Raw genomic sequence first — 22,029 nt, 5'->3', positions numbered from 1 at the left:
ACTATACACTAGAACATTTCTACAGTCTCTCTCTCTCTCTCTCTCTCTCTCTCTCTCTCTCTCTCTCTCTCTCTCTCTCTCTGTTTTTATACATTAAAATAACACAAATTCAATTTTTTTTTTGTGATGGATTAATGGCGATTTCAATAATTTCAACTCCACTCCTTAAACTGCCGATTAAGTGCTTCTAGTTTGATGCTTCATCCATCCATAAGAGGAAATCCACTGACAGCCGCCGTTATGCATGCGTGCATTGTTTGCAGTATGTCGGAGGAGATGCATGTTTTGTCCTCCCCAAATGTGCACAAAGTGGAAGACCTTTAAAGTGTGCTTGCAAACTTGAAGGGAGGAGGCCTGTCGCTGCTGACTTTGGTATTTCCTGCCATCGGTGAGGTGAGGTAGCAGTCGCGCTGTAAAATGTCAGCACTTCCAACTCCTCCTCCTCCTCCCTCTCGGCCTTCTTTTTGTTCAAGCCACTCTTGACAAGTTTCCAAGAGCATCCGATTGCTCTTAGGAGCCGCGTTGGTCGCATTCCTCACATTCCGCATGGCTCTGGAAATGGCATCGGGATCTGGAGGGCCCCTTGACCATACCGTAGCCAATGTTGGTTTTCTTGTAAGGGCACTTTTGACTTTAGGCATTCCCGAATGGTGCCACCGCCGGCAAAATTTGGGTGCTTGTGGTTATTTTCTGGCCCGCTCTCTCGTTTCCTTTGGGTCTCCGAGAGAGATCGACAGTTTGCTTTATTGTCCTTCACATCAGAGGTGGGGATGGGCAGAAGGAAAGGATACCGGCTCGATGTTGCCAATGCTTCCCATGTGAATGGTTCTCTTGTGTCCTCGCGACATGTTTCGATTTGACTTTGGGGAGGGTTTAGCTGTTTTGTAAACAGGATATCCTTTCTTGTGTGTGTGCGTGTGTGTGTGTGTGTGTGTGTGTGTGTGTGTGTGTGTGTGTGTGTGTGTGTGTGTGTGTGTGTGTGTGTGTGTGTGCGTGTGTGTTCAGTCAACGTCACATTTTTTCCCCCTTTTTTGAGGGCCGCACAATTCATCAAATTGCAGTCGACTTCTCCATGTAGTAGAATGCAGTTTTCAAATTGCAAAGGCTGCCCAACTATGCTTCGCGGATGTATATGTCATGTATTTCCCATGCGCAAGTTCAGTGCTCCGGTCCAAGTCTTATCGAAAATCTCCTTGTTTGATGAAACATGACTTGCTGACTTATCCTGCCGCCATACTTGTCTGATAGAATTCTACCAAGACAAACTCTTGAAAGACTGCAAGTGTTTATTGATCTCCTAATGGAAGGAGATCAATAAACTGTCTTTCACATGAAGTCATGATTCATTTGCCTTTATTTTATCATACAAATAGCCTGTCAAACCCAAACTACTACTTCTCCTTTCGTCTTGTCCCTTTTCAGGGGTTGCCACAGCGAGTCATTCATTTCCATGTTTCTCTGTTCTCTGCATCCTCTACTCTGACGCCAACTACCTACATGTCTTCCCTCACTGCATCCATGAATCTCCTGTCACAATTGGGTTGCGAATTGCTCAGTTTTCAAAATTGTGTTCTGCCTGGAGCCAAAAAAACACAGTTTTGACATACAAAGGGAAATGTAGGCCGTGACCGTGAAACACAATCTGCAGCCATAATTTTGAATTTCACAGACATAAACTGAACTTCTGTGTATCAAATGCATCTTCATGACCTTGCCCTTGCCTTGAATCAACATGGTGACAAGAACTATTTGAAATCAAGAGGTGAAGTTGGGGGGGGGGGTCACGAGGTAAGGAATTGCAATGGCCTCTTGACCCATCCGTCTTTCTTGGACAGATTGCAATGAAATACGACCTCCAGAAGGAGGAGGAGCTGAGGATCTGGATCGAGGATCTGACTGGCGCCACCATCGGCGACGACTTCCAGAACAGCCTCAAAAGTGGAGTCATTCTGTGCCAGTAAGCCGAGATGACTAAACCTCCCTTGCCGTGGTCTTTTGCGACGCTTCTAAATACATTTCTGTTCTCGCTCAGGCTTATTAACAAACTCCGACCTGGGTCTGTGAAAACAATCAACCACTCGTCGCTCAACTGGCACCAGGTGAGTGGCCGCATGATGAATTCTCGTATTCATGAGGGCGTGGAGATGTTAATTGCGTTAATGACCTCACTGCATCTTGTTGTGAGGTCTGTTGTATGTTAATACACAGCTGTAGCTTTTTTTAAAAATCCATCTATTTGAAAAAAGAAACAAGCAAATAACGGCGAAAACGTTCGCGGTGCCGAGATTGAATTTAGGACTGCTTTTGAGGCTTCCCCAAAATGGGCTCCAATGGCCCATCTTGCAGAGAGAAGCAGATTCCACCGTCCACGCTCACCTTCATCCCTTCCTTTTGACTCTCAGCTGGAGAACCTGACCAACTTCATCACGGCGATCAAAGCCTACGGCCTGAAGCCCCACGACACCTTTGAAGCCAACGACCTTTTCGAGAATGGCAACAAGACGCAGTTGCAGACCACGCTGCTGGCATTGGCCAGCATGGTAAGTGTCGCCGCTTTGCCAGCGTCTGTCTGCTGCCATTGTGATATCCGGACCGACACGCGAACAGCGCGACAATGGCGAGTGATTCCCAACACAGCTGACGTCATAACTTGCCGAGTGATGCGCTGCGACCTCGTCGTCTTTGTGCAGGCCAAGACCAACGGCGCCCAGTCACGGGTCGACATTGGCGTGAAATATGCAGACAAGCAGAAGCGGACGTTCGACGAGGAGAAGCTGAAGGCTGGACAGTGTGTTATCGGCCTCCAGGTACACTTCATTTTGTCTTGAAGACCCCCGACAACTGGTCACTTATATTAACTCATTTCATGCCAAAATGTAAAAATACGTTTGCAAAAGCCCTCTAATTTAGTGCCAAAATGTATCAATATGTTGTTGGTGTTTGTTTGTTTGGTTGGTTTTTAAAGAAATAAAAAATGAATAAAGGGCCTCGTGCCGCTCACCAGTCAGTGCGCTTTGTCCTTTCAAGTCGCTGGGACAACCTTTTGCCGAATGCGTTCGTCTGTTTCCCCGATGCCGTCGGATCATGTCGACGCGTTGCGTGAATCCGTGTTTGCCGAGCGGAGGCATTTCAAGGTTCTACGCCAGTGGCCTAGATCAAGAAATAAACACAGATGCATTCGTTTGTGGCAAATGATGATTTTTTTATTTTTTATTTTTATTTTTTTTTTGAATTGAGGATTTTGGTGTTTGCCCTTTGTAGATGGGGACCAACAAGTGTGCCAGCCAGGCAGGTATGAACGCGTACGGCACCAGGAGGCATTTGTATGACCCCAAATGTCCAATGCTGCCCCCGAGGATGCATTCGTTTGTGGCAAATGATGATTTTTTTATTTTTTATTTTTATTTTTTTTTTGAATTGAGGATTTTGGTGTTTGCCCTTTGTAGATGGGGACCAACAAGTGTGCCAGCCAGGCAGGTATGAACGCGTACGGCACCAGGAGGCATTTGTATGACCCCAAATGTCCAATGCTGCCCCCGAGGGACAACACCACCATCAGTCTGCAAATGGGAACCAACAAGGGGGCAAGCCAGGTATGGGCGGGGAATCATCCCACCACCATCGCTCCGCAATCAGAGAAAGCCATCCACCAGCGCGACACAAAAGTGCAAGAGTACGGCACACGACTGTGCCGCATTAGGAAGCTGTTCAGTATCAATCGCTGTCCGATAACGTGACCCAAAGAAACGCAAAGATGGCGATTTGTTCAAGGTACGAATGTGTGCAGATTACAACGGATGCGTTTTGCTAGTTGAAGATGGCTGGGGCAAGTTTTGCTCCACAAGTGTGGCAGAATTTCACACTTAAAGAAAAAAAAGTGCAAAGTGCCGCATGCAAAGCCCAACAAACAGCTTGTCGACGCTTTCCGACACAAGATATCGCCGTGAGCTAATTTCACGCGGCCCACCCCACGAGCACACATTTGTCAACCGTCAGTGAGCAACGCAGTCAAGAAAATGGGGAGGGGAGGAAAAAAAAAAAAAAGACACCGGTGTGCTTGAGGGGACTTACCATTGCATTTTTGTTTTAGGCCGGGATGACCGCGCCGGGTACGAGACGCGCCATCTATGACCAGAAACTGGGCACGGACAAGTGTGACAACAGCACCATGTCCCTCCAGATGGGCTACAGCCAGGGAGCCAATCAGAGCGGCCAGAACTTTGGCCTGGGCCGGCAGATCTACGACGCCAAGTACTGTACCAAGGGCGGCGAGGTTGCAGAGGAAACTAATGGCGCCAGCGGAGCCTACATCCCAGACTACCAAGATGAGGGTTATCAGGGTTACCAAGAGGAGGAGCAGGTGTACAGGGAGGATGGGACGGATTACTAGAGGAAGACGCGGTCCGATGAGGCGTGCCCTGCAAAAAAAAAAAAACACGAGGCAGATGTTTTTAGTTTTATATCCCAAGGATGCTGCACCTTCCGAGTGTCACACATGTCCTTATAGTCGAGTTTCTCTTACCCCGTGATTGTTACACATATCAAAATGAACTGTATTTGTGTGATTTATGATTTTTTTTTTTTTAATCTGGAAAGAGGCTACAAAAGCTTTAGATGCTGTTTTGTATCCCTGGGAGTTATTGTTGGTGTGCCAAATTTCCTTTTCCCCAGTGCTTCATATCACAGGGAGATGTTAAGGACAGCGTATTTTTCTTGGAAATCAGTACCTTCGATTCAAACACCCAGACATCCAAATTGAATTGCAGCGAATTTTACAGAGTAGCCGTTTTGTTTTAGTGACAAATGAGAGCTTCTGCTCACACAGTTTGCCTTTTCTTATGTTGTACGTATTACAGTACAGTCAACATTTGGATTGACTGGATAACTAGTCCAACTTGTTTGACAGAAGAAGGGGGCGGGGAGTTGACATTAATCAATCCCTGTTTTGAACAGTCCAAGTATGAATACTGGAAATTTTATATCAAGTGAATCATTCCTTTTACATTGTTTATCGTGTAAACCAATTGCTCAATTCTGTTTTATTTATACACTATTTTGTGATTTTTTTTTTTCCAACAATGACTCGTGAATTACATTTATAGTACCATGTTTGTTTGATATTTAACTCTGGCTTTTATTGCTGCCGATGGAAAAACAAATTGACCCATAAATTTAACCTGCTAATTTATGAAGTACACCTCGGGAGGGGAGGGGGCGGGGACCACAACAGCTCCTAATTGGCTTTTAATGTTTTAGTTAATCTGAGAAAATATGAGCATCGTAATCTCTGTTGCGGTATTATGCTGCTTTTTAGTTTTGTCTACGTGTACAGAATAAAGTAGCAGGTGTAGTTGTTTTTGTTGATGCATTGTAATAAATATGTATTCATTATCTGGTGTAGTTGTGTTGCAGTGTCCCTGCAGATACTATGTTGTACTCTTCTTTGATGCTAGTCTTTTGTCCCATCTAATGAAACCGATACAGAATGAGGGCAAGTTTGCGGGTTATCAGGGGTGACTAGCATTTTTGGTTCTTGTTTTTGCACCCTACATTTCACATGTACTGTGTATTTTAAAATGCTGTCCCACTTTGACGACATTCAGATGATTGTTTTTAGTCATGACCGTTGAGGAGATACACCGTTGAAATGCCCGCCGTGTGCCAGATGTCATCGATAAGAACTCGAGCTCTGGAACGAGACGGTCATGAATCTCTGACGGTGGAATTTCAATTCACTTAACTTTCTTCTTTAAAGATGGAATATGATAGATAAACCGAACGGGCCATTTCAATATTCCGTCTTCAAATACAAGAGTATGACAATATTCGTTGATTAAATATGCGCTACAACGTGCTCAACCTTTGTTCCGAATCAGCTTCTTATGACTGGTTACGACGGGACTCTCTTTTCTTTCATTCCCACAGCTTCACTTGTGCTTTAAACGGTGCGGACGCTGAGCGTCGACTGCGCGGACGATGGGCGTCGAGAGAGGGTTTGGTTGTCCCAATGCATTCAAACGAGACAAGTCATTGGATAAATGCTGGCTTTGTCCCGCCCATTGGACGCTCAATGTCTCTGGGAGTCTATGGACAGTGGGCGTGCAGAAGCTCAGCTTTTCTTCATGATGATTGGATGATCTCGCTGAGGCTGAATCCTTATTGATTGACAGCGAATGAGCCAATGATCTTACGGTGAAGGCATCCTTTCATTTTTTTTTTTTGGAAAAGGAACGGAGAGTAGAATTCACGTATAAATAAACGGACGCATTTTATGATGTAGGCCTAAATTGAGCTTCCCCTCCTTGACAGATCGGTGATATTTTGCATTCCAGAAGGAGGCGAAGGGGACTTTAGAGTCGCCAACATGTCGAGCAAAAGGGCCAAGGGCAAGAACACTAAGAAGCGCCCTCAGCGCGCCACCTCCAACGTGTTTGCAATGTTCGACCAGTCCCAGATCCAGGAGTTCAAGGAGGCCTTCAACATGATTGACCAAAACAGGGACGGCTTCATCGACAAGGAGGACCTGCACGACATGTTGGCCTCTCTAGGTAGACCAGCAACACAAAAACAACAGTACTTTCTGACCAGTTACCACTTTGTTGTTTTTCTTCAGGTAAAAACCCCACTGATGACTACCTAGAGGCCATGATGAACGAAGCCCCGGGTCCGATCAACTTCACAATGTTCCTCACCATGTTCGGGGAGAAGCTGAACGGCACCGACCCCGAGGACGTCATCCGAAATGCCTTTGCCTGCTTTGACGAAGAAGGCACAGGTGAGTGCATTTTGAAGCCACGTGTCGAATGCTCTGACCGTGTTGCCAAAAAAATTGGTACAGGACAAATCTGTTATTTTTTTAGTTTCAACTTCTTGGATCCTTGTTTCTCTGTTTATATGTTCGGGCCGCTCACCAGAAGTCCCATCAAGGAGACAAGGAGAATTAGATGAGACAGCCTTTATTATAGTCCCAATGTACAGTAAAATCACCCACTTCATTTGTTCAGGTACAAATCTGATGTTCAGAAAATATCTTTTTGCCAGTGTACAAAGGAGGGATAAAAAATAAAATGTGAAAAGTTGCCAGAATTTTAAGAAGGAAGTACAGTTTATGGAATATTGTACTGCCGTTACAATACATGACCGAGTGTAACAAGTGTGTCTCTTGTGGCGACGGCAGGAATGATCCAGGACGAACAGCTCCGTGAGCTGTTGACCACCATGGGCGACAGGTTCACGGACGAGGAAGTGGATGAGCTCTTCCGGGAGGCGCCCATCGACAAGAAGGGCAACTTCAACTACATGGTGTTCACGCGTATCCTCAAGCACGGCGCCAAGGACAAGGACAATTAGCCACTGACCCGACCCACCACCGGAGGAGTGCAAATTATCGTTGTGTGTTTTGTGTAGCCCGCCGTAAGGCTGTCATGTAGCTGCTTCCTGCTCATTTGCACATCACTAAGAGTATGTGTTCAAGTATTAAAAATTTATGTACCGGTAATGTATCTGTTAAAGACGATGCATGTGTTACTGTGACTGATGATCATTAATTCGCGATCACCTCTTGATACAGTAGGCATTTAGCCAATAGAAGTGTAACATTGCCACATCTAAACAAACCACTGGTTATTTATTACTTTTTTTTTTTTAGTCTTAAACTGCCACCATCCTTTCTTGACTAAGACATGTCATGTTCGATAACATTTTAATTGTCATACAAGTGTTTAAAAAAAAACTTCATTGTTTGTTTCAGGTTTAGACAGTCACCCTCATAACGTCAAACGTCAGATTTCAGTTGCATTTGCATTTTCTTCCCCAAACTGCTTCAACACGTAAATTTTATCTTGTTAAAAAAACTCTACTCACTTCAACAAGTTAATTACTAATCTAAAAGTAAAAGGATGGACTCATTTTGTTTCAGCTGCAAACTGTTGCCCCTTTCAAACCAATCGACAGTGAAATGTTTTTAAGTCATTTCAGTTAAAAACAGAAAAAAAAGTTAAATGCTGCAAAAAAAAAAAGCAATGCTTTATTACCTGTATAGGTAATGTTTTAAGTGACATAACTCAATACAAGAATAAAATAGGGACAATTTGAACTGAAATGAAGTAAAACTATGAACCGATTCCATGAATTGTTCAGACGATCCTGATAGGAAATATTCAAAATGTCTTCCATTAAAAAAAAAAAAAAAAAACGGGCAAATGGATCGAATATAAATTGCAGAATTGTGATTGCATTTGAAGTCTTCAAAATGAAATGCAAAATAAAATTAAAAAGACTCAATTCCTTTTGTTGTCTTTCTGTGACATTCTTTTAGGCAAGATTCCAACTCATACAAGCGTTAACTATCAATTCAGAGCTTTTAAATGTGTTTTAATCAAAAAACACCACAATAGTAATAAATAGAGATAACGCAGGTGCTTTCTGTACACAGCACAGTAGTTGCTCACAGAGCAATAACAACGGTATGAGTACAGGATGTCTTCAATCTGCCAGGGCCAGATTTTTAGACTGGATCTTTGTCAGGTGGTCTGATATGCAAGCCTCCATCTTGTCACACTGGGCCAAGAAGTCCTGACGCGAGGACATCTTGTGAGCAACACTGATTTTATTTATTTATATATATATTTATATATTTTATATATTTTTTTTTTTTTTTGCCAGTTTCATTGAATGGCAGAGGAAATGTGAGTCAAGCACTTACCTGCACCGTCTTCACAAGGCCCTTTTTCTTGTGCCGGCAGTCATTGAAGTTCTCCGGGACGCTCTGAGGGCAAAGGCACACATTTTAATTACACATATCTGAAAACCGAGCATAAAACAGTTATTTTATATTCTTCATCTTGAATAGTATTGCATCTTATGTATTACACTGCCCCCTTGTGGCCAATATGTACGCACCAGAATATGAGCAGCACAGTGCCCATGGAATGAGCATGATGAACAAACCGTCTGATTCTTTACATTCCATTACGTTATTTCAATATTATGTTTTTATACGGTACAATCCTGCAGAGTGATGCTTTTCTTACAAAAAAAAAAAACATCACAAAATTGGGTTGTACTTCATGGGGAACTGTAACAGATTAATGGTACTTATCTTCATTTCACTACGGAAAGAAGATTTGAGATACAAGTGTTTTTAGTTCTGAATATGGCCCGAAATAAACTCACATACCAAGGCAACACTGTACTACTGTTTTTTTTTTTTTCCATGGATTAAATTAAGGTGAAAGAGATTACCAGAGCATCGATCTGCTCCAGGATCTTCATAAACTGTTCGGCTGCGACTTTCACTCGATGGTCAAGTTTGCCCAGAGCGTCAGCCTGAAGATCTTTGGCCAGGAAGCCCTGTTAAAAAAAAAGTCGCAAAGTATTTGATACAATCTTTTACACACGAGATCAGATCAACTGAAAATCACGTGACTGACGACACTCTAAAGAATGAAAATAAAGGTACAGATTAAATTTGATATTTTATTCGAAAAAAAAATGTTCGTTTGCGAAATGAAAGTTGGTTATGAATCCATCGCAAAAGCACTTTTTTCCCCCCCCTCAAAGTCATATCTTAGGGCTTTGTATTTATTTTGAGCAGAATGTTCATACTCCTTGGTGTTTTTATGCTGACTTTGACATGAACAGCGCAAGAGGTATGCAGGAAAAGATAAACGAACGTACGTTCTTCAGTCCAGTCAACTCCCCGTCAACCTTCTCCAGCTTTTTTGCCATCTGCTCCACTGATTTTTCGATGTCTTTCAGCTTCTTCAGCTCAGCTTCCTCCTCAGGACTGTTCTGTTGGCAGAGTCCGCCTTAATACACCGTAACACACACACACACACACACACACACACACACAGAAAGTTTTAAAGTCTCACCCTCTTTCCAATCATCATGAGCTTGCATCCGTCACTTATCCCGTAGCTGGACAGTGTCTGTTCCATGTCCTTCAGCGACTTCCCTGTAACGTCAGCAGAATCGCAATGAGGGAAACAATCGCACCGACAGCCGTCCAAAAATGGCTCTTACCCTTGAAGATGATCTTCTGAGAGGCCTGAGGGACTCCGGTGAGCTGTGTGAGACAATCTGACAGGTCTTTGACAGTGGGACTCTTGCCATCCTCCTGAGTGGTCACCTTGATATTGTGCTTCGTAGAACCTGGAGGGGGGAATTATCAGGAATAACAAACGTCGATCCTTGCATCCATTTATATAGCGTTTGTCCATATTCATACTTAAAAAAAACAACGCAAACATATTAGGGTAAAAAACACTAGCCACAACTTCAGAACTGTGAGGCAGACGTGACAATCACGAGTCGACCGTGGTGCCGGTGAGCCACACACTTTGCTGAAGCTGAATCCAATGACTAACACGAAGCAGCATGAGATACTTTTTGAAACGAATCACTGTTGAAATGTACGCCTCTAAAACATTGAGTAAAGCAGAATAACATTCACGCTGTGCTACAAGGCTTGTTATGCTCTTCTGTTTACCCCGATAGCAAGCACGCTAGCAAGCCATTTATTTCCGCCGACTGTAATTCTCGTTACGACATAAGACATAACAAATATTATTCGAATATCTTCTGATAATTAGAAGGTTATAATATTATTAAATTAAGGTGAAAGAGATTACCAGAGCATCGATCTGCTCCAGGATCTTCATAAACTGTTCGGCTGCGACTTTCACTCGATGGTCAAGTTTGCCCAGAGCGTCAGCCTGAAGATCTTTGGCCAGGAAGCCCTGTTAAAAAAAAAGTCGCAAAGTATTTGATACAATCTTTTACACACGAGATCAGATCAACTGAAAATCACGTGACTGACGACACTCTAAAGAATGAAAATAAAGGTACAGATTAAATTTGATATTTTATTCGAAAAAAAAATGTTCGTTTGCGAAATGAAAGTTGGTTATGAATCCATCGCAAAAGCACTTTTTTCCCCCCCCTCAAAGTCATATCTTAGGGCTTTGTATTTATTTTGAGCAGAATGTTCATACTCCTTGGTGTTTTTATGCTGACTTTGACATGAACAGCGCAAGAGGTATGCAGGAAAAGATAAACGAACGTACGTTCTTCAGTCCAGTCAACTCCCCGTCAACCTTCTCCAGCTTTTTTGCCATCTGCTCCACTGATTTTTCGATGTCTTTCAGCTTCTTCAGCTCAGCTTCCTCCTCAGGACTGTTCTGTTGGCAGAGTCCGCCTTAATACACCGTAACACACACACACACACACACACACACACACACAGAAAGTTTTAAAGTCTCACCCTCTTTCCAATCATCATGAGCTTGCATCCGTCACTTATCCCGTAGCTGGACAGTGTCTGTTCCATGTCCTTCAGCGACTTCCCTGTAACGTCAGCAGAATCGCAATGAGGGAAACAATCGCACCGACAGCCGTCCAAAAATGGCTCTTACCCTTGAAGATGATCTTCTGAGAGGCCTGAGGGACTCCGGTGAGCTGTGTGAGACAATCTGACAGGTCTTTGACAGTGGGACTCTTGCCATCCTCCTGAGTGGTCACCTTGATATTGTGCTTCGTAGAACCTGGAGGGGGGAATTATCAGGAATAACAAACGTCGATCCTTGCATCCATTTATATAGCGTTTGTCCATATTCATACTTAAAAAAAACAACGCAAACATATTAGGGTAAAAAACACTAGCCACAACTTCAGAACTGTGAGGCAGACGTGACAATCACGAGTCGACCGTGGTGCCGGTGAGCCACACACTTTGCTGAAGCTGAATCCAATGACTAACACGAAGCAGCATGAGATACTTTTTGAAACGAATCACTGTTGAAATGTACGCCTCTAAAACATTGAGTAAAGCAGAATAACATTCACGCTGTGCTACAAGGCTTGTTATGCTCTTCTGTTTACCCCGATAGCAAGCACGCTAGCAAGCCATTTATTTCCGCCGACTGTAATTCTCGTTACGACATAAGACATAACAAATATTATTCGAATATCTTCTGATAATTAGAAGGTTATAATATTACCGTAAGCGACGAACACGGTGATTGCTTGCGCCGACATGTTTAAATATCGCCGTTTACATTAATCGTGGCATGAATAACTATGCTAAAAGCTAATGGCAAGTTAACTGTTTCCGAGTAAAACCGGAAGCAGTTCATTTGACCGAATTAACGACAGGGTGATTTTATTTAAACAATACTTGAAACTGTGTTTCCGAAATAGTGTTCCTATTAACAATTCCATATTACAATAATAAATAAAATTGAATTAAATAATTCATTTAAAAACACAATTCCAGAGCTAATGTTCGATTCATGTCGCGAGGATACCACTTTTACAACAAATATTGCTTTATTCAGTTCGAAATGGCAAAATTAGACAAGAAAGTTGGCCCATACAAACGTTCTTTTATATTTAACGGGATTGAAATTCGTGATACAACATGATAGTTGGCTCTGTGGCGCAATGGATAGCGCATTGGACTTCTAGCAAATTCACGTCGGAAGTGATTCAAAGGTTGTGGGTTCGAGTCCCACCAGAGTCGGGTTTTGGTAAACAACTCTTTTGGTAGTTCCTCGAAGGCTTCGGTCGGTTCACTTTTTGTTCAATGGGGAATGTACATGTAAACTTCACTTTGATAAAACTGATTTTAGATACATTTAAAATGTTATACTTCGAAGAACTATTTTGTAAACTTGTATTATTCATAATTAGAATTAATTAAACAAAATCGCAACACACACACACACACAGAATAACTTTACAAACCAATTTAATACAAGAAAAACTGCACATTTGTAAACAGTACTTACGAACACTGTATTTAGAATAAATATACCAATTACTTAATAAAATACACTTACAATATGGACTCTATATGTCACCGTTTTTTGTATTTCCCATCTATTTTATCATTCGACTTCCAACGAACCAGTTGCAGAATCATTTTATGAAATATAGAAATGGATAAGTGTATTTTAACAAATCACGGATAGAAGGCAATGAATATTATAGGCTGTAAATGTAAGTTGAGCTACTGTAGATTCAAGAATGGATTGATTCATATGAGACCACCGGGCCATACCGTGCCCACCCTTGCTCTAAGCCGGTATTCCAATACGTTGTGGCAATTTCTCCTCCAACTGAAAGAAACGACACAGATGAGCTCGAATAACCAACAAATCAACATTTAATTCAAACATTAAATCTGCAGACACTCTCAATGCCCCTCACAAATCACAAAAACAATACTGAAAAATCAAGACCATAAATAACTTCCGAGCATATGATGAAATTATGATTTTTGAATGGAATTAAAAACAAGTATGTTACAGTGCTGCACATAGTAGTAGTCACCAATCACATGTGCTGTATTTGTGTTCATCTACAGTACATTAAAAAATAAGTAATAAATATTAAGTGGTTTCAGTCAAAGTGCAGCTGACACGTGCATTTAAGTGGCGGGAATCTGCGGGAGGCCGAACTCATCCACCAAAACGCCGTCCTGCAAATGGAAGAAAGATATGAGTATGATTTGAAAAAACAAAACAAAACATAGAAATAATCTACAAATGAATAGCAGACATTTGGTGTCTCGACCTTGTCTGTCTTGCTTTCTCCAGGCATGCCCTCAGGGATAGAGGGAGCGGCCGAAGCATCATCCAGGTAAGAGGTGTCTTCGTCCAGCAGGAGCTCATCACCGAGTGCGTCCAGCTCTGCCAGCCCGCAAAAGCAACAGAATGTCTTTCACGGCTTTCACATCAAATATCCCGTGTCAACAATGATTTTCCTCGCATCATCTTCCACGGAAATAACACAAGTATAGATGGGTTTCTTTCTTCACATAAAATAAGAAAAATACCCATTTTGACAAAACACGTCGAGTCATTAATTTACATTCAAAACCTTCAACATTCGAACGTAAAATGGGTTGTCAAACTGCGCGAGTTGCTGAGCTGCTGCTTGAGCATACCCGCTTCCAAGTCATCCTCGTCAATATCGGGAGTGCCGTAGCTGCGACTCATTGCCTCCTGAACCTCGTTGGCGTCCTCCATCAGGTCCTCCAGTTGGTCCTGCAGGTCCTGAAATATGAATATTGGTAAATATGGATGGATGCATGGATGGATGCATGGAGATAGAGAGATTGACATACATCAATCTGGTCCACTTTGACTTCCTTGTAGGCCCTTTTCATTTCCTTGGCGCTAATCTTCATGGCGTCCACCTGGCCAAAGAACAACAAGGGCGATGTCCTCCTTTGTGAGGAAGGAAGAGCAAATTTTGCACAGCACACATGCACAGAAGGCAGCAAATGTTACGGTCGACTTGGTGTCCTTGAGCGTCTGCAGGGTGTAGTTGGCCTGCTCCATGTTGAAAGACTGCTGAGCCAGCTGCTCTCGCTGACCCTCGTACCTGTGTGACAGCAAACCATAAGTACCGCGGTAAAAATTGTCCTGGAAACTCTCCACGTGGCTCGGTCGGTGCTGCTGTTTTGGTTCTCAGTGAGTTCTGAATTGAATTTTCAACTTTTGTTTCAATCCTAAATTCAGAGTTGCTTGTGTTTTATTTTAGAATTTAATTGTCTATTGCAGGGTGAATGTTCTGCCTTTTGTCAGAATTAAACGAATGGTCTTACTGTAAAATTGTCATTGGTGAACTAGAAACGGTAAGTATCAAAAGTAGTACCGTAATCTTATTTAGTATCAGTGAGTACTCACAAGTTGGGTTCTATACCGATATCGTTCTGGTCTCAGGAATTTATTTAAGGGCTGCGTTCTCATTTTAAAGTGTCTGAGTGTGAAAGTGTACTTTCTGTGTGTACTCACATCTTCTTCTGTTTCAGCACTCGCATGGCCTTCTGTTTCACCATGTTCTACAAAAACAAAAAAATAAAATAACGAAGACCACGTCTGGTGAATTTAGTTCTGATTGATTTCGTTTAGTATTTTTCACCTTGGAGGGCCCATCCTTCAGCTTTTTCATCTGCTCCTTGTACTTAAAAAGCTCTGCGTCCAGCATGCTGATCTTCTTCTCGATAGACTCACCCCTGGCGTCCACCTGGAACGTCACATAACGTTAATTTACCCCCTCTCACCCATAATGGTTATGGCTACTGGGACGCCTTGATTTAGACTAAAATGGCTCCCCCACTTTGAGCTACTGATTATCATCGGTCTTGAAATAAGGGTGGCCAGAGCTTGTTAAAAACAACCCATAAATAACACTGTTTTTTCGATGTTAATTACAACCAAATGCAATAAACAATTACAAATAGCATGGCGAGTTGTAGCCAGACGAGAAAAATAACGGAAAGTATAACAATAAACAACAAACATGTCTGGGACTGCCAGGTACTACTCACATTGCCGATACACTCTGACAGATCTGGGGCAGGCGCTCTTGGTTTACTTCGACCGAATAGTCTGTTCATTGTTTTTACGTGGGGGAACGTTAATTTTACTTCCAAAACACAATATTGCCCGTTAAACGGGAAAGGATTTCTCCATTGAAGACACCCGGAAGTGGAAGGCGGGGATGAAAGGTTGCGATTGGTTCGTGTAAGGACAGTCAGCCAATGAGCGTTTAGGTGCGTTTCGGTACTGTAGCCTATTGTCCCATTGCTTCTGTTCCCATTCGCTTTGTTTGACATCAGAACAGCTGAAATGACATTATTCTTTGGTTTTGGTGCATTTTCTTCAGACGAACATCATAAAGTTGCATTTAAAAAAATATATTTTCATCTTATTACGTGAAATAATTACTCATGCACACGTTTATTTCATATATTCTAGAGCTGAAGTCTGCCCCCAAGTAAATAACAATTTAGACGGCCGTTGGAGGAATTATATCTGGTGACAGTGCGCCCTGAAGCAGCACGGCAGGGCGATGGCCCTAGCTGTCACCCTCGAGAATTATTCTCCCTCCATGCTGATACATGTCAGTGGGCTGCCATTTGGGCCAATAGCGCCTTCTGCTGTTGACAGAAATTGACGCAAAATTGCCATCACGGATCACCTATTTTCTGAGTTTGGTCATGTGAAGTCCGCAACGCGAGCCTGAGGACAGTTGCTTCACCTGATCTTATTTTATTCCACGAACACAATAAATTCAGACTTGTGAGGGAAGCATACAACAGATTATCGCAAAGCAAATGTTTGCATTTAATTACTATGAAAAAATATATCTCAAAATTTCCCCAAATTCATTTGGAAAGTTTCTTGAAATATTTTAGGAATTCATTGTGTAATTAATAAAAACAAATAAATAAAATCTGGATTAAAAATAAAGTACTATTTTGAAAATGTTCTCGATAAAAAAGGTTCTACTCTATTTTACAGGCAGTGTCAAAGGGGCTTTGGTGAACTTTTGTATTTGGTTTAGGATTAATTAAACACGTGTCATCATTATCACCATCATTAACTGAAGCACATCCTTGCAGTTTCCTCCACGAGGCCAAATGACAGGGAGGGGTGAAAAAGGGTGCCAAAAGTGCTTTTCACAGTCAGTGGCGTCGTCATGGATACGCTGCGTCTTTGTGTCTCAGGTGAAGAGCAGCGTTGCTCGGTTATTGACGATGAACAAGCCGCGTGGTTAAAAGTCCATTTGGTGACCACGAAATGGATGAAACAGTCACAAGGCGCAAATTTATTGTTGCATATATGGCACAGTCACACATTGATACAGCAAAGAACAAAGAGATTAATATATACAATCACAATTAATATTTTAATATGTCACAATATGACATATGAGGGATCAATTCTTTTTTTAATTACGATACAAACCAATGGGAGCATATTGATCTGGTCCTAGAAGCTCATACATTATGCATGAGACCATCCAGCAGACATTTAAGTGCTTTAATGCGGACTCTTTCCATTTGTTTAGTGCCCACCCTAACAATGCAAAACACTCATGTCTCAAATTCTCTTTGGCCCCCCTTTTACAAGTAACACAGAGTGGTGACTCTGTTGCAAAATGGATACGTATGAATAAATAAAACAATGTTTCGTTTTGCTCCAAGCGCTGTTTTTGGAATCATTTCTGTGTTTGTCTGATTGTGTTCCTGATGACTCTTTTTTTTTTTTTTTTTTTGCAACCCTTTTCCCCAATGAAACAGTCTCGGAGATGTGAGTACCAGTATAGATTTTTTTTTTAAATCGGCCTTGTACACACGAATTCTGCCCAGCAACAAAGAAAAAAAAATGTATTTTGCATTTCCTCAAATTGTGTACAAAAACAAGACATTTACTGAGAGGATGCCTTTATATTTACACACAAAAATAATACTGATACCACAATCTAGCATAAATGTCATTTTTTTCAGCCACGTCTGCTTTGCAGGTGCTGTGTATTGCAGGAAAGAAATCAACCGGGACGCACGGTTCTGCGAAGGATCAAAGTGAAGCTAATTACAGCCACCATGTTATTTTTCCTAAGGTGAAATGGGGAGACACAAGTGATTAACTGAGGTGTTAAATCAACGGTGGTCAAAACACCACAGCAGGATATTCGTCTATGTTACAACCAAGCCACCGTGGTGACATCACAATTGGTAGACCACCATGGTTGATATCACAGCTTGTGAACCATCATTGCAGACCACGATAATGACATCACAAGCGGATTAACACGGGTGACATCATGAGCTGCAAACCGCCAGGCACATCTCCGGTATGACGATGTCACAATTAGCGGACCACCATGGTTGATACTACAAGTGGCTGACCACCCTATGGAGTCATCACAAACAGACTGCCGGATGACATTACAAGTTGAACACTGCGGTGACATCATCACTATGGTGACCAAGGTGAGATTGAAGTTGCGGACCACCATGGTGGAATGACAAGTGGACCATCTTAGTGACATCACAAGTTCCCGATCACCATAGGTGATCATTAGTGTGTCATGTCATCAGAGGTGGACCGCTGCGGTGACATCACAATTGGTGATCCACCGTGACCATGCCGCCACCGAGGTGACTTCACAAGTGGACCACTGGTAACATCACCGGTTGTGGACCACCATGGTGACATGATGATCATGGTGTCATCACAAGCAGACCACAATGTGCCTTTCACAGGTTGTGGACCCCCAGGATGAGGTTCAGACAGCGGTGGTGACTTGCGTCAAGCACAGTTCGTTGGAGTCCTCGAGTCCCAGCACAGAGGACCTGTCCACGGCTAGTCATACGGGCCTGGCCTGCCTGGGGTCGCCGCGGTTGTCCGGGGGACATGAGTGGTCCCTCAGGGTGCTCCTGACCCGGCTCACCCCCTGGCAATCCCTCCGGGAGCCGGGGCAGCAAAAGTCTCTGAAGCATCTCTTGAAGTTCTCGTCCAGGAATGCGTAGAGGATGGGGTTGAGACTGCTGTTGGTGTAGCCCAGCGCCACGCAGAAGAAGTAGGCGGCCATGACGGGCGTGGTCTCGGGCACGTGGGGCGACAGGGCCTTGACTAGGATGAAAATGTGGATGGGGGTCCAGCACACCACAAAGACAGCCACCACCACCAGAACCAGGCGGGCGATACGCCGCAAGTTGCGGTCCTTCTCGCGTGAGCCGGACAACAGGCGGACGCTCTTGAGGCGCAGGATCATCAGCGTGTAGCACACACTGATGATGATGACGGGCACCACAAAGGCAAAGATGAACACGCAGATCTTCATCAGCGTGTCCCAGTAACTGTACGGCTCGGGGAACTGGAGAGCGCATTCTGTTGTCCCTGGTAGTCAGAAACAACAATATGAGTAGCTCCACATTTTAGAGATACAGTACGTGTCCCTGCCCTAACCAGCCGCTGAAATGTGCATCCTCAAACTTAAGGCGATGCATTTCCAAACCAGTATCGTATCTGCACATTTTCAGAAATACAAGTCCTAGCCCAACTCTCCAGTGAAAACGACAACAACTTTGCAGACCTACCATTGTTGGTCTTGGTGCCACCCAGAATCATAGCAGGCATGCCGGCGGTGGACGACAGCACCCAGATGAGCACGTTGATGACTTTGGCTTTGACAGGTGTGCGGAAGTCGAGGGCCTTGACAGGGTGGCACACGGCCACGTAACGGTCCACGCTCATCATGGTGAGCGTGAAGATGCTGGTGAACATGTTGTAGTAGTCAATAGAGATGAACACCTTGCACGCCACCTCACCAAAAGGCCACGAGCTGAGCAGGAAATCGGTGCTCTGGAAGGGTATGGTGGTGGTCACCAGTGCGTCCGCCACCGCTAGGTTCAGGATGTAGATGTTGGTGGCTGTCTTCATCTTTGTGTACCTGATGCGCACGCAAAGTAAACATACAATACTCGTACCGATTGCACTTTCTTGTTGTTGATCACCCTTTTTTTTCTTGTTAAGAAGTGTGTGTGTGTGTGTGTGTGTGTGTGTGTGTGTGTGTTGGGGATGTGGCAATTGTTGCATTCATAAATTGAAATTGTACCCCCCCCCACCACCATTTTGACTCTTTATCAACATGAGCCAATGTGTGTTGCATTGGTATAATAGTTTTGGATTCATGAAAGGGGTCATGTGTTGTTTTATTTGACTCTTTGTTTTAACGTTGTCAAAATAAATCACATTGAATTGCAATTGAATTTATGTTCTTGCTGCTATGAGTGAAAAGGACAATTTGTTTTGTACAATATAGTATAAGCACATGTGGCCTGACCGACCTCGAAAATTGCATGGGCCTTTGATTTATTGTGAAGAATTCTTTGCGAACCTTTGGTGTTTGCACTTGAGCGCACCTGGTCTCCAGTATTAATCTGATAAAACGTTACAAGACTGCCACCCAGTGGCGAAGATGAAATGACACCCTATCCATTCGCCTTCTTTTTGGATCTCCGAAGTGATGTCCAACAATTCAAGTTTTCAAGAAAGCAGCAAGACTTTCGTGATAACATTTTCTCATCCATTAAAACGTACAATTGTAAAATGAACTGACCTGATGATGACGTACATGACCAGGCAGTTGCCCACCAGGCCCACCACGAACACTAGCGAGTACACGGCCACGATGACCGGGTGAATGGGCGACATAGGCTCGGCGTCGTCGGCTTCCCCCTCCCACGACCCGTTCAAAGCGTCCAAGGACGAGGAGGAGGCGGCGGAAGTCGCCCAGGTGCAACCCCCAGCCGCCGCCTCTCCCTCCCCGTCCCAGGGACACATGCCCTCGGGCTCTCCTCCTCGGTGGATATGCACCACGCTGGTATCCATGCGTTCTTGATCGCTGCTGTTAAACAAACAAACAAATAAACACGCATCCACCATGGCATTTATAGATGTTTACCACAATAAAAGCACCACAAGCTAAAAAAAAAAAAAAATGCAATCGAACATGAGCAAAAATAATCAACTGGAACCTATTTCTATGCGAATTCATTTGGATGTGTGTCGCGTTTTTGTATAATGACGTCAAATGGATGCCAAATTCACGGCCATGACACTTTTTTGACAGTATAGAAAGAAATTCCATGGGTTTTAAAGACATTGTGTAAAAGTGGTCTCCGGTGTAATTTGATCAGACAGAGACAAAAGCCTTTTTCAAGACGTTTGTGACATATAACATTTTTTGAGCGACTAAAAGCAAAAATAGTGAGATATATTGCCATTCCTGCGTTTTAAAAAATGGCGTTAAAATGCAAAATACAAGAAATACAACGACTTTTATAAACATTACGATATTAAAGCCGTTGTGGTGGAAAAGGTGCGCTCAAATGTTCGGCAATAAAGGTACAAACGCTTATTGGAGACATTTGCGGCAGTTCAAACAGCATGGATGTCGTAATTCTGCAATGATATCCGCGTCTAAGAAAATACGATAGTGAGACCCCTGATGAGAATCTATGCAAAAAAACGAGCATTTCATCCACTTTGGCGACAAAAAAAAAGCAAAAACAATCTGCTGAACAGGCACGACACCACAGTGACACACAGCATCAACACGAGCTTACCTTTGAATTGTCCCAGCTTCCTAAAAAGTTAATACAAATACCGCAAAGCTGACAAAGAGTGATTGAAAACGCTAATGAAACGATTCGCAATAATGTTTGCGGCTTATTATTACTGTGGAGAAGGAGAAGAAGCAGATGGAGTGAGCGTGGCTCAGTGTGCAGCTTGCTTAAGCGCTGACGCTCCGATGACGTCATCACCGGCTTGACAACCAACCCACCTTTTATTAATATATTCTTACTTTTATAAACTGTTGCATATCAAGCCAGCGTATTACCGCCACACCAGACAAAAAACATCTATACCACGTTATAAGGTGATAAATGTGAACTTTTAATGCCATAGGTTTCATGTTTTAACATGCCAAGTTTCACGTTTTGACGTGGTAAGATTCACGCCAGAACGTGATCAATTTGGCTTCTGCATTTGCCTTGACGAAATGAAGCAATTCTTTCCGGCTCAGGTCACTGGTGAGAATCCCTAACTTGTTTTTAACATCTTACATCTTTTCAAACATTTGGCCTCGCTTTTTTTTAACAGTAGGCTTTAGAGTCTTATAGTTCTATGTGTCTCACTGTGCTATTTTAGATAGCTGCCTTGGGACTACGGCTGAAAACTATACCCAATATTGCGCAAAGTGAATTTACTTCTGACATTTTTTGCCCGCAGGCCACACAAACATAGTAAAGCACAATAAGCAATGAACGAAACCACATAACAAAAGAATGATGTTGCCACTGTTAACTTGGTACAAGTTCTGCCACCTTGTAGCAGCAACAATCCTGTAAAGAAGAAAAGAGCCAATAAGACTTGTTTTCTTCTTGCCAATGGGATGTTGATAATAAGCATTGATGAAATCAAACCTACCATTATCACGGTTGCTGTAGCTGTGTTCATGACTCTTGGAAAAAAAAAACGTGTGTCGATATTTTGTTTTTGTTTTCCTTTTAGGGCTATGGCTAAAACCAAAAATACACTGCTGTTATGACGAGTTAGACATATTGTCTTTTTTTGTCATTCACACGGGTAAAAGTAACAATAGACGCGGTGGCTAAAATGATTAGCAGTAACACTAGCGACTTATATCAGCAAACTTATA

The 22,029-nt window shown here is 42.9% G+C and overlaps 5 protein-coding genes and 1 non-coding gene across 7 annotated transcripts in view; 3 read left to right on the top strand and 3 right to left on the bottom strand.

Moving 5' to 3' along the window:
- cnn2 (calponin 2) overlaps positions 1-5,391 on the top strand; it is a 7,166-nt gene extending 1,775 nt beyond the window's left edge. Inside the window, exons 2-7 of the mRNA XM_019877938.1 lie at positions 1,836-1,957; positions 2,033-2,099; positions 2,403-2,540; positions 2,691-2,807; positions 3,447-3,593; positions 4,091-5,391. Of these exons, the coding sequence (XP_019733497.1) occupies positions 1,836-1,957; positions 2,033-2,099; positions 2,403-2,540; positions 2,691-2,807; positions 3,447-3,593; positions 4,091-4,390 (891 nt within the window). The 3' untranslated portion in view covers positions 4,391-5,391. The remainder of the gene's footprint in view (positions 1-1,835; positions 1,958-2,032; positions 2,100-2,402; positions 2,541-2,690; positions 2,808-3,446; positions 3,594-4,090) is intronic.
- A 722-nt stretch (positions 5,392-6,113) lies between these two features.
- myl12.2 (myosin, light chain 12, genome duplicate 2) lies at positions 6,114-7,527 on the top strand. Its single transcript, XM_019877953.1, has 3 exons — positions 6,114-6,548; positions 6,614-6,775; positions 7,178-7,527. Exons 1-3 carry the CDS (start codon positions 6,365-6,367, stop codon positions 7,348-7,350), a joined length of 519 nt encoding a protein of 172 aa, XP_019733512.1. The 5' UTR covers positions 6,114-6,364; the 3' UTR covers positions 7,351-7,527.
- A 107-nt stretch (positions 7,528-7,634) lies between these two features.
- On the bottom strand, positions 7,635-12,135 carry bag1 (BCL2 associated athanogene 1). 2 transcript variants are annotated; one of them, XM_019877950.1, is made up of 7 exons: positions 12,003-12,135; positions 11,418-11,546; positions 11,267-11,349; positions 11,070-11,183; positions 10,635-10,742; positions 8,705-8,767; positions 7,635-8,589 (listed from the first exon to the last, which is right to left on the bottom strand). In XM_019877950.1, the coding sequence occupies exons 1-7, from the start codon at positions 12,037-12,039 to the stop codon at positions 8,485-8,487; spliced, it is 639 nt and encodes a 212-aa protein (XP_019733509.1). In that variant the 5' UTR covers positions 12,040-12,135; the 3' UTR covers positions 7,635-8,484. The 2 variants fall into 2 exon arrangements, with proteins under 2 accessions (XP_019733509.1, XP_019733510.1); XM_019877951.1 differs by having other exon boundaries at positions 7,635-8,574; positions 12,003-12,134.
- Positions 12,136-12,430: 295 nt separating this feature from the next.
- On the top strand, positions 12,431-12,523 carry trnar-ucu (transfer RNA arginine (anticodon UCU)). The gene is made up of 2 exons: positions 12,431-12,467; positions 12,488-12,523. It is a non-coding gene; the product is annotated as a tRNA-Arg (tRNA).
- A 625-nt stretch (positions 12,524-13,148) lies between these two features.
- Positions 13,149-15,525, bottom strand: LOC109520459 (charged multivesicular body protein 5-like). The gene is made up of 8 exons (XM_019877694.1): positions 15,341-15,525; positions 14,932-15,036; positions 14,805-14,851; positions 14,298-14,391; positions 14,132-14,203; positions 13,952-14,060; positions 13,579-13,694; positions 13,149-13,483 (listed from the first exon to the last, which is right to left on the bottom strand). Exons 1-8 carry the CDS (start codon positions 15,407-15,409, stop codon positions 13,433-13,435), a joined length of 663 nt encoding a protein of 220 aa, XP_019733253.1. The 5' UTR covers positions 15,410-15,525; the 3' UTR covers positions 13,149-13,432.
- A 1,716-nt stretch (positions 15,526-17,241) lies between these two features.
- oprk1 (opioid receptor, kappa 1) lies at positions 17,242-21,117 on the bottom strand. Its single transcript, XM_019877695.1, has 4 exons — positions 20,933-21,117; positions 19,924-20,211; positions 18,902-19,254; positions 17,242-18,701 (listed from the first exon to the last, which is right to left on the bottom strand). The coding sequence occupies exons 2-4, from the start codon at positions 20,193-20,195 to the stop codon at positions 18,169-18,171; spliced, it is 1,158 nt and encodes a 385-aa protein (XP_019733254.1). The 5' UTR covers positions 20,196-20,211; positions 20,933-21,117; the 3' UTR covers positions 17,242-18,168.
- Between the last annotated feature and the right edge of the window lie 912 nt (positions 21,118-22,029).

This window comes from Hippocampus comes, unplaced genomic scaffold (assembly GCF_001891065.2).
Source record: "Hippocampus comes isolate QL1 unplaced genomic scaffold, H_comes_QL1_v1.1 scaffold317, whole genome shotgun sequence".
NCBI classification, from domain to species: Eukaryota; Metazoa; Chordata; class Actinopteri; order Syngnathiformes; family Syngnathidae; genus Hippocampus; species Hippocampus comes.
Note: the sequence above shows the minus strand (reverse complement) of the source record. Positions and strands in the feature narration are given on the sequence as shown.

Coding starts and splice junctions, on each gene's coding strand:
- myl12.2 (XM_019877953.1), top strand. CDS start 6,365: ATGTCGAGCAAAAGGGCCAAGGGCAAGAACACTAAGAAGCGCCCTCAG. Junction 6,549..6,613: donor CGACATGTTGGCCTCTCTAG/GTAGACCAGCAA, acceptor GTTTTTCTTCAG/GTAAAAACCCCACTGATGAC. Junction 6,776..7,177: donor CTTTGACGAAGAAGGCACAG/GTGAGTGCATTT, acceptor TGGCGACGGCAG/GAATGATCCAGGACGAACAG.
- bag1 (XM_019877950.1), bottom strand. CDS start 12,039: ATGTCGGCGCAAGCAATCACCGTGTTCGTCGCTTACG. Junction 11,350..11,417: donor TCAGAAGATCATCTTCAAGG/GTAAGAGCCATT, acceptor CTGACGTTACAG/GGAAGTCGCTGAAGGACATG. Junction 8,590..8,704: donor GCCTTGTGAAGACGGTGCAG/GTAAGTGCTTGA, acceptor GTTGCTCACAAG/ATGTCCTCGCGTCAGGACTT.
- LOC109520459 (XM_019877694.1), bottom strand. CDS start 15,409: ATGAACAGACTATTCGGTCGAAGTAAACCAAGAGCGCCTGCCCCAGAT. Junction 15,037..15,340: donor TGTCAGAGTGTATCGGCAAT/GTGAGTAGTACC, acceptor GTGACGTTCCAG/GTGGACGCCAGGGGTGAGTC. Junction 14,204..14,297: donor TCAAGGACACCAAGTCGACC/GTAACATTTGCT, acceptor TTCTTTGGCCAG/GTGGACGCCATGAAGATTAG.
- oprk1 (XM_019877695.1), bottom strand. CDS start 20,195: ATGGATACCAGCGTGGTGCATATCCACCGAGGAGGAGAGCCCGAGGGC. Junction 19,255..19,923: donor GTCATGTACGTCATCATCAG/GTCAGTTCATTT, acceptor CGTGCGCATCAG/GTACACAAAGATGAAGACAG. Junction 18,702..18,901: donor TGGCACCAAGACCAACAATG/GTAGGTCTGCAA, acceptor TCTGACTACCAG/GGACAACAGAATGCGCTCTC.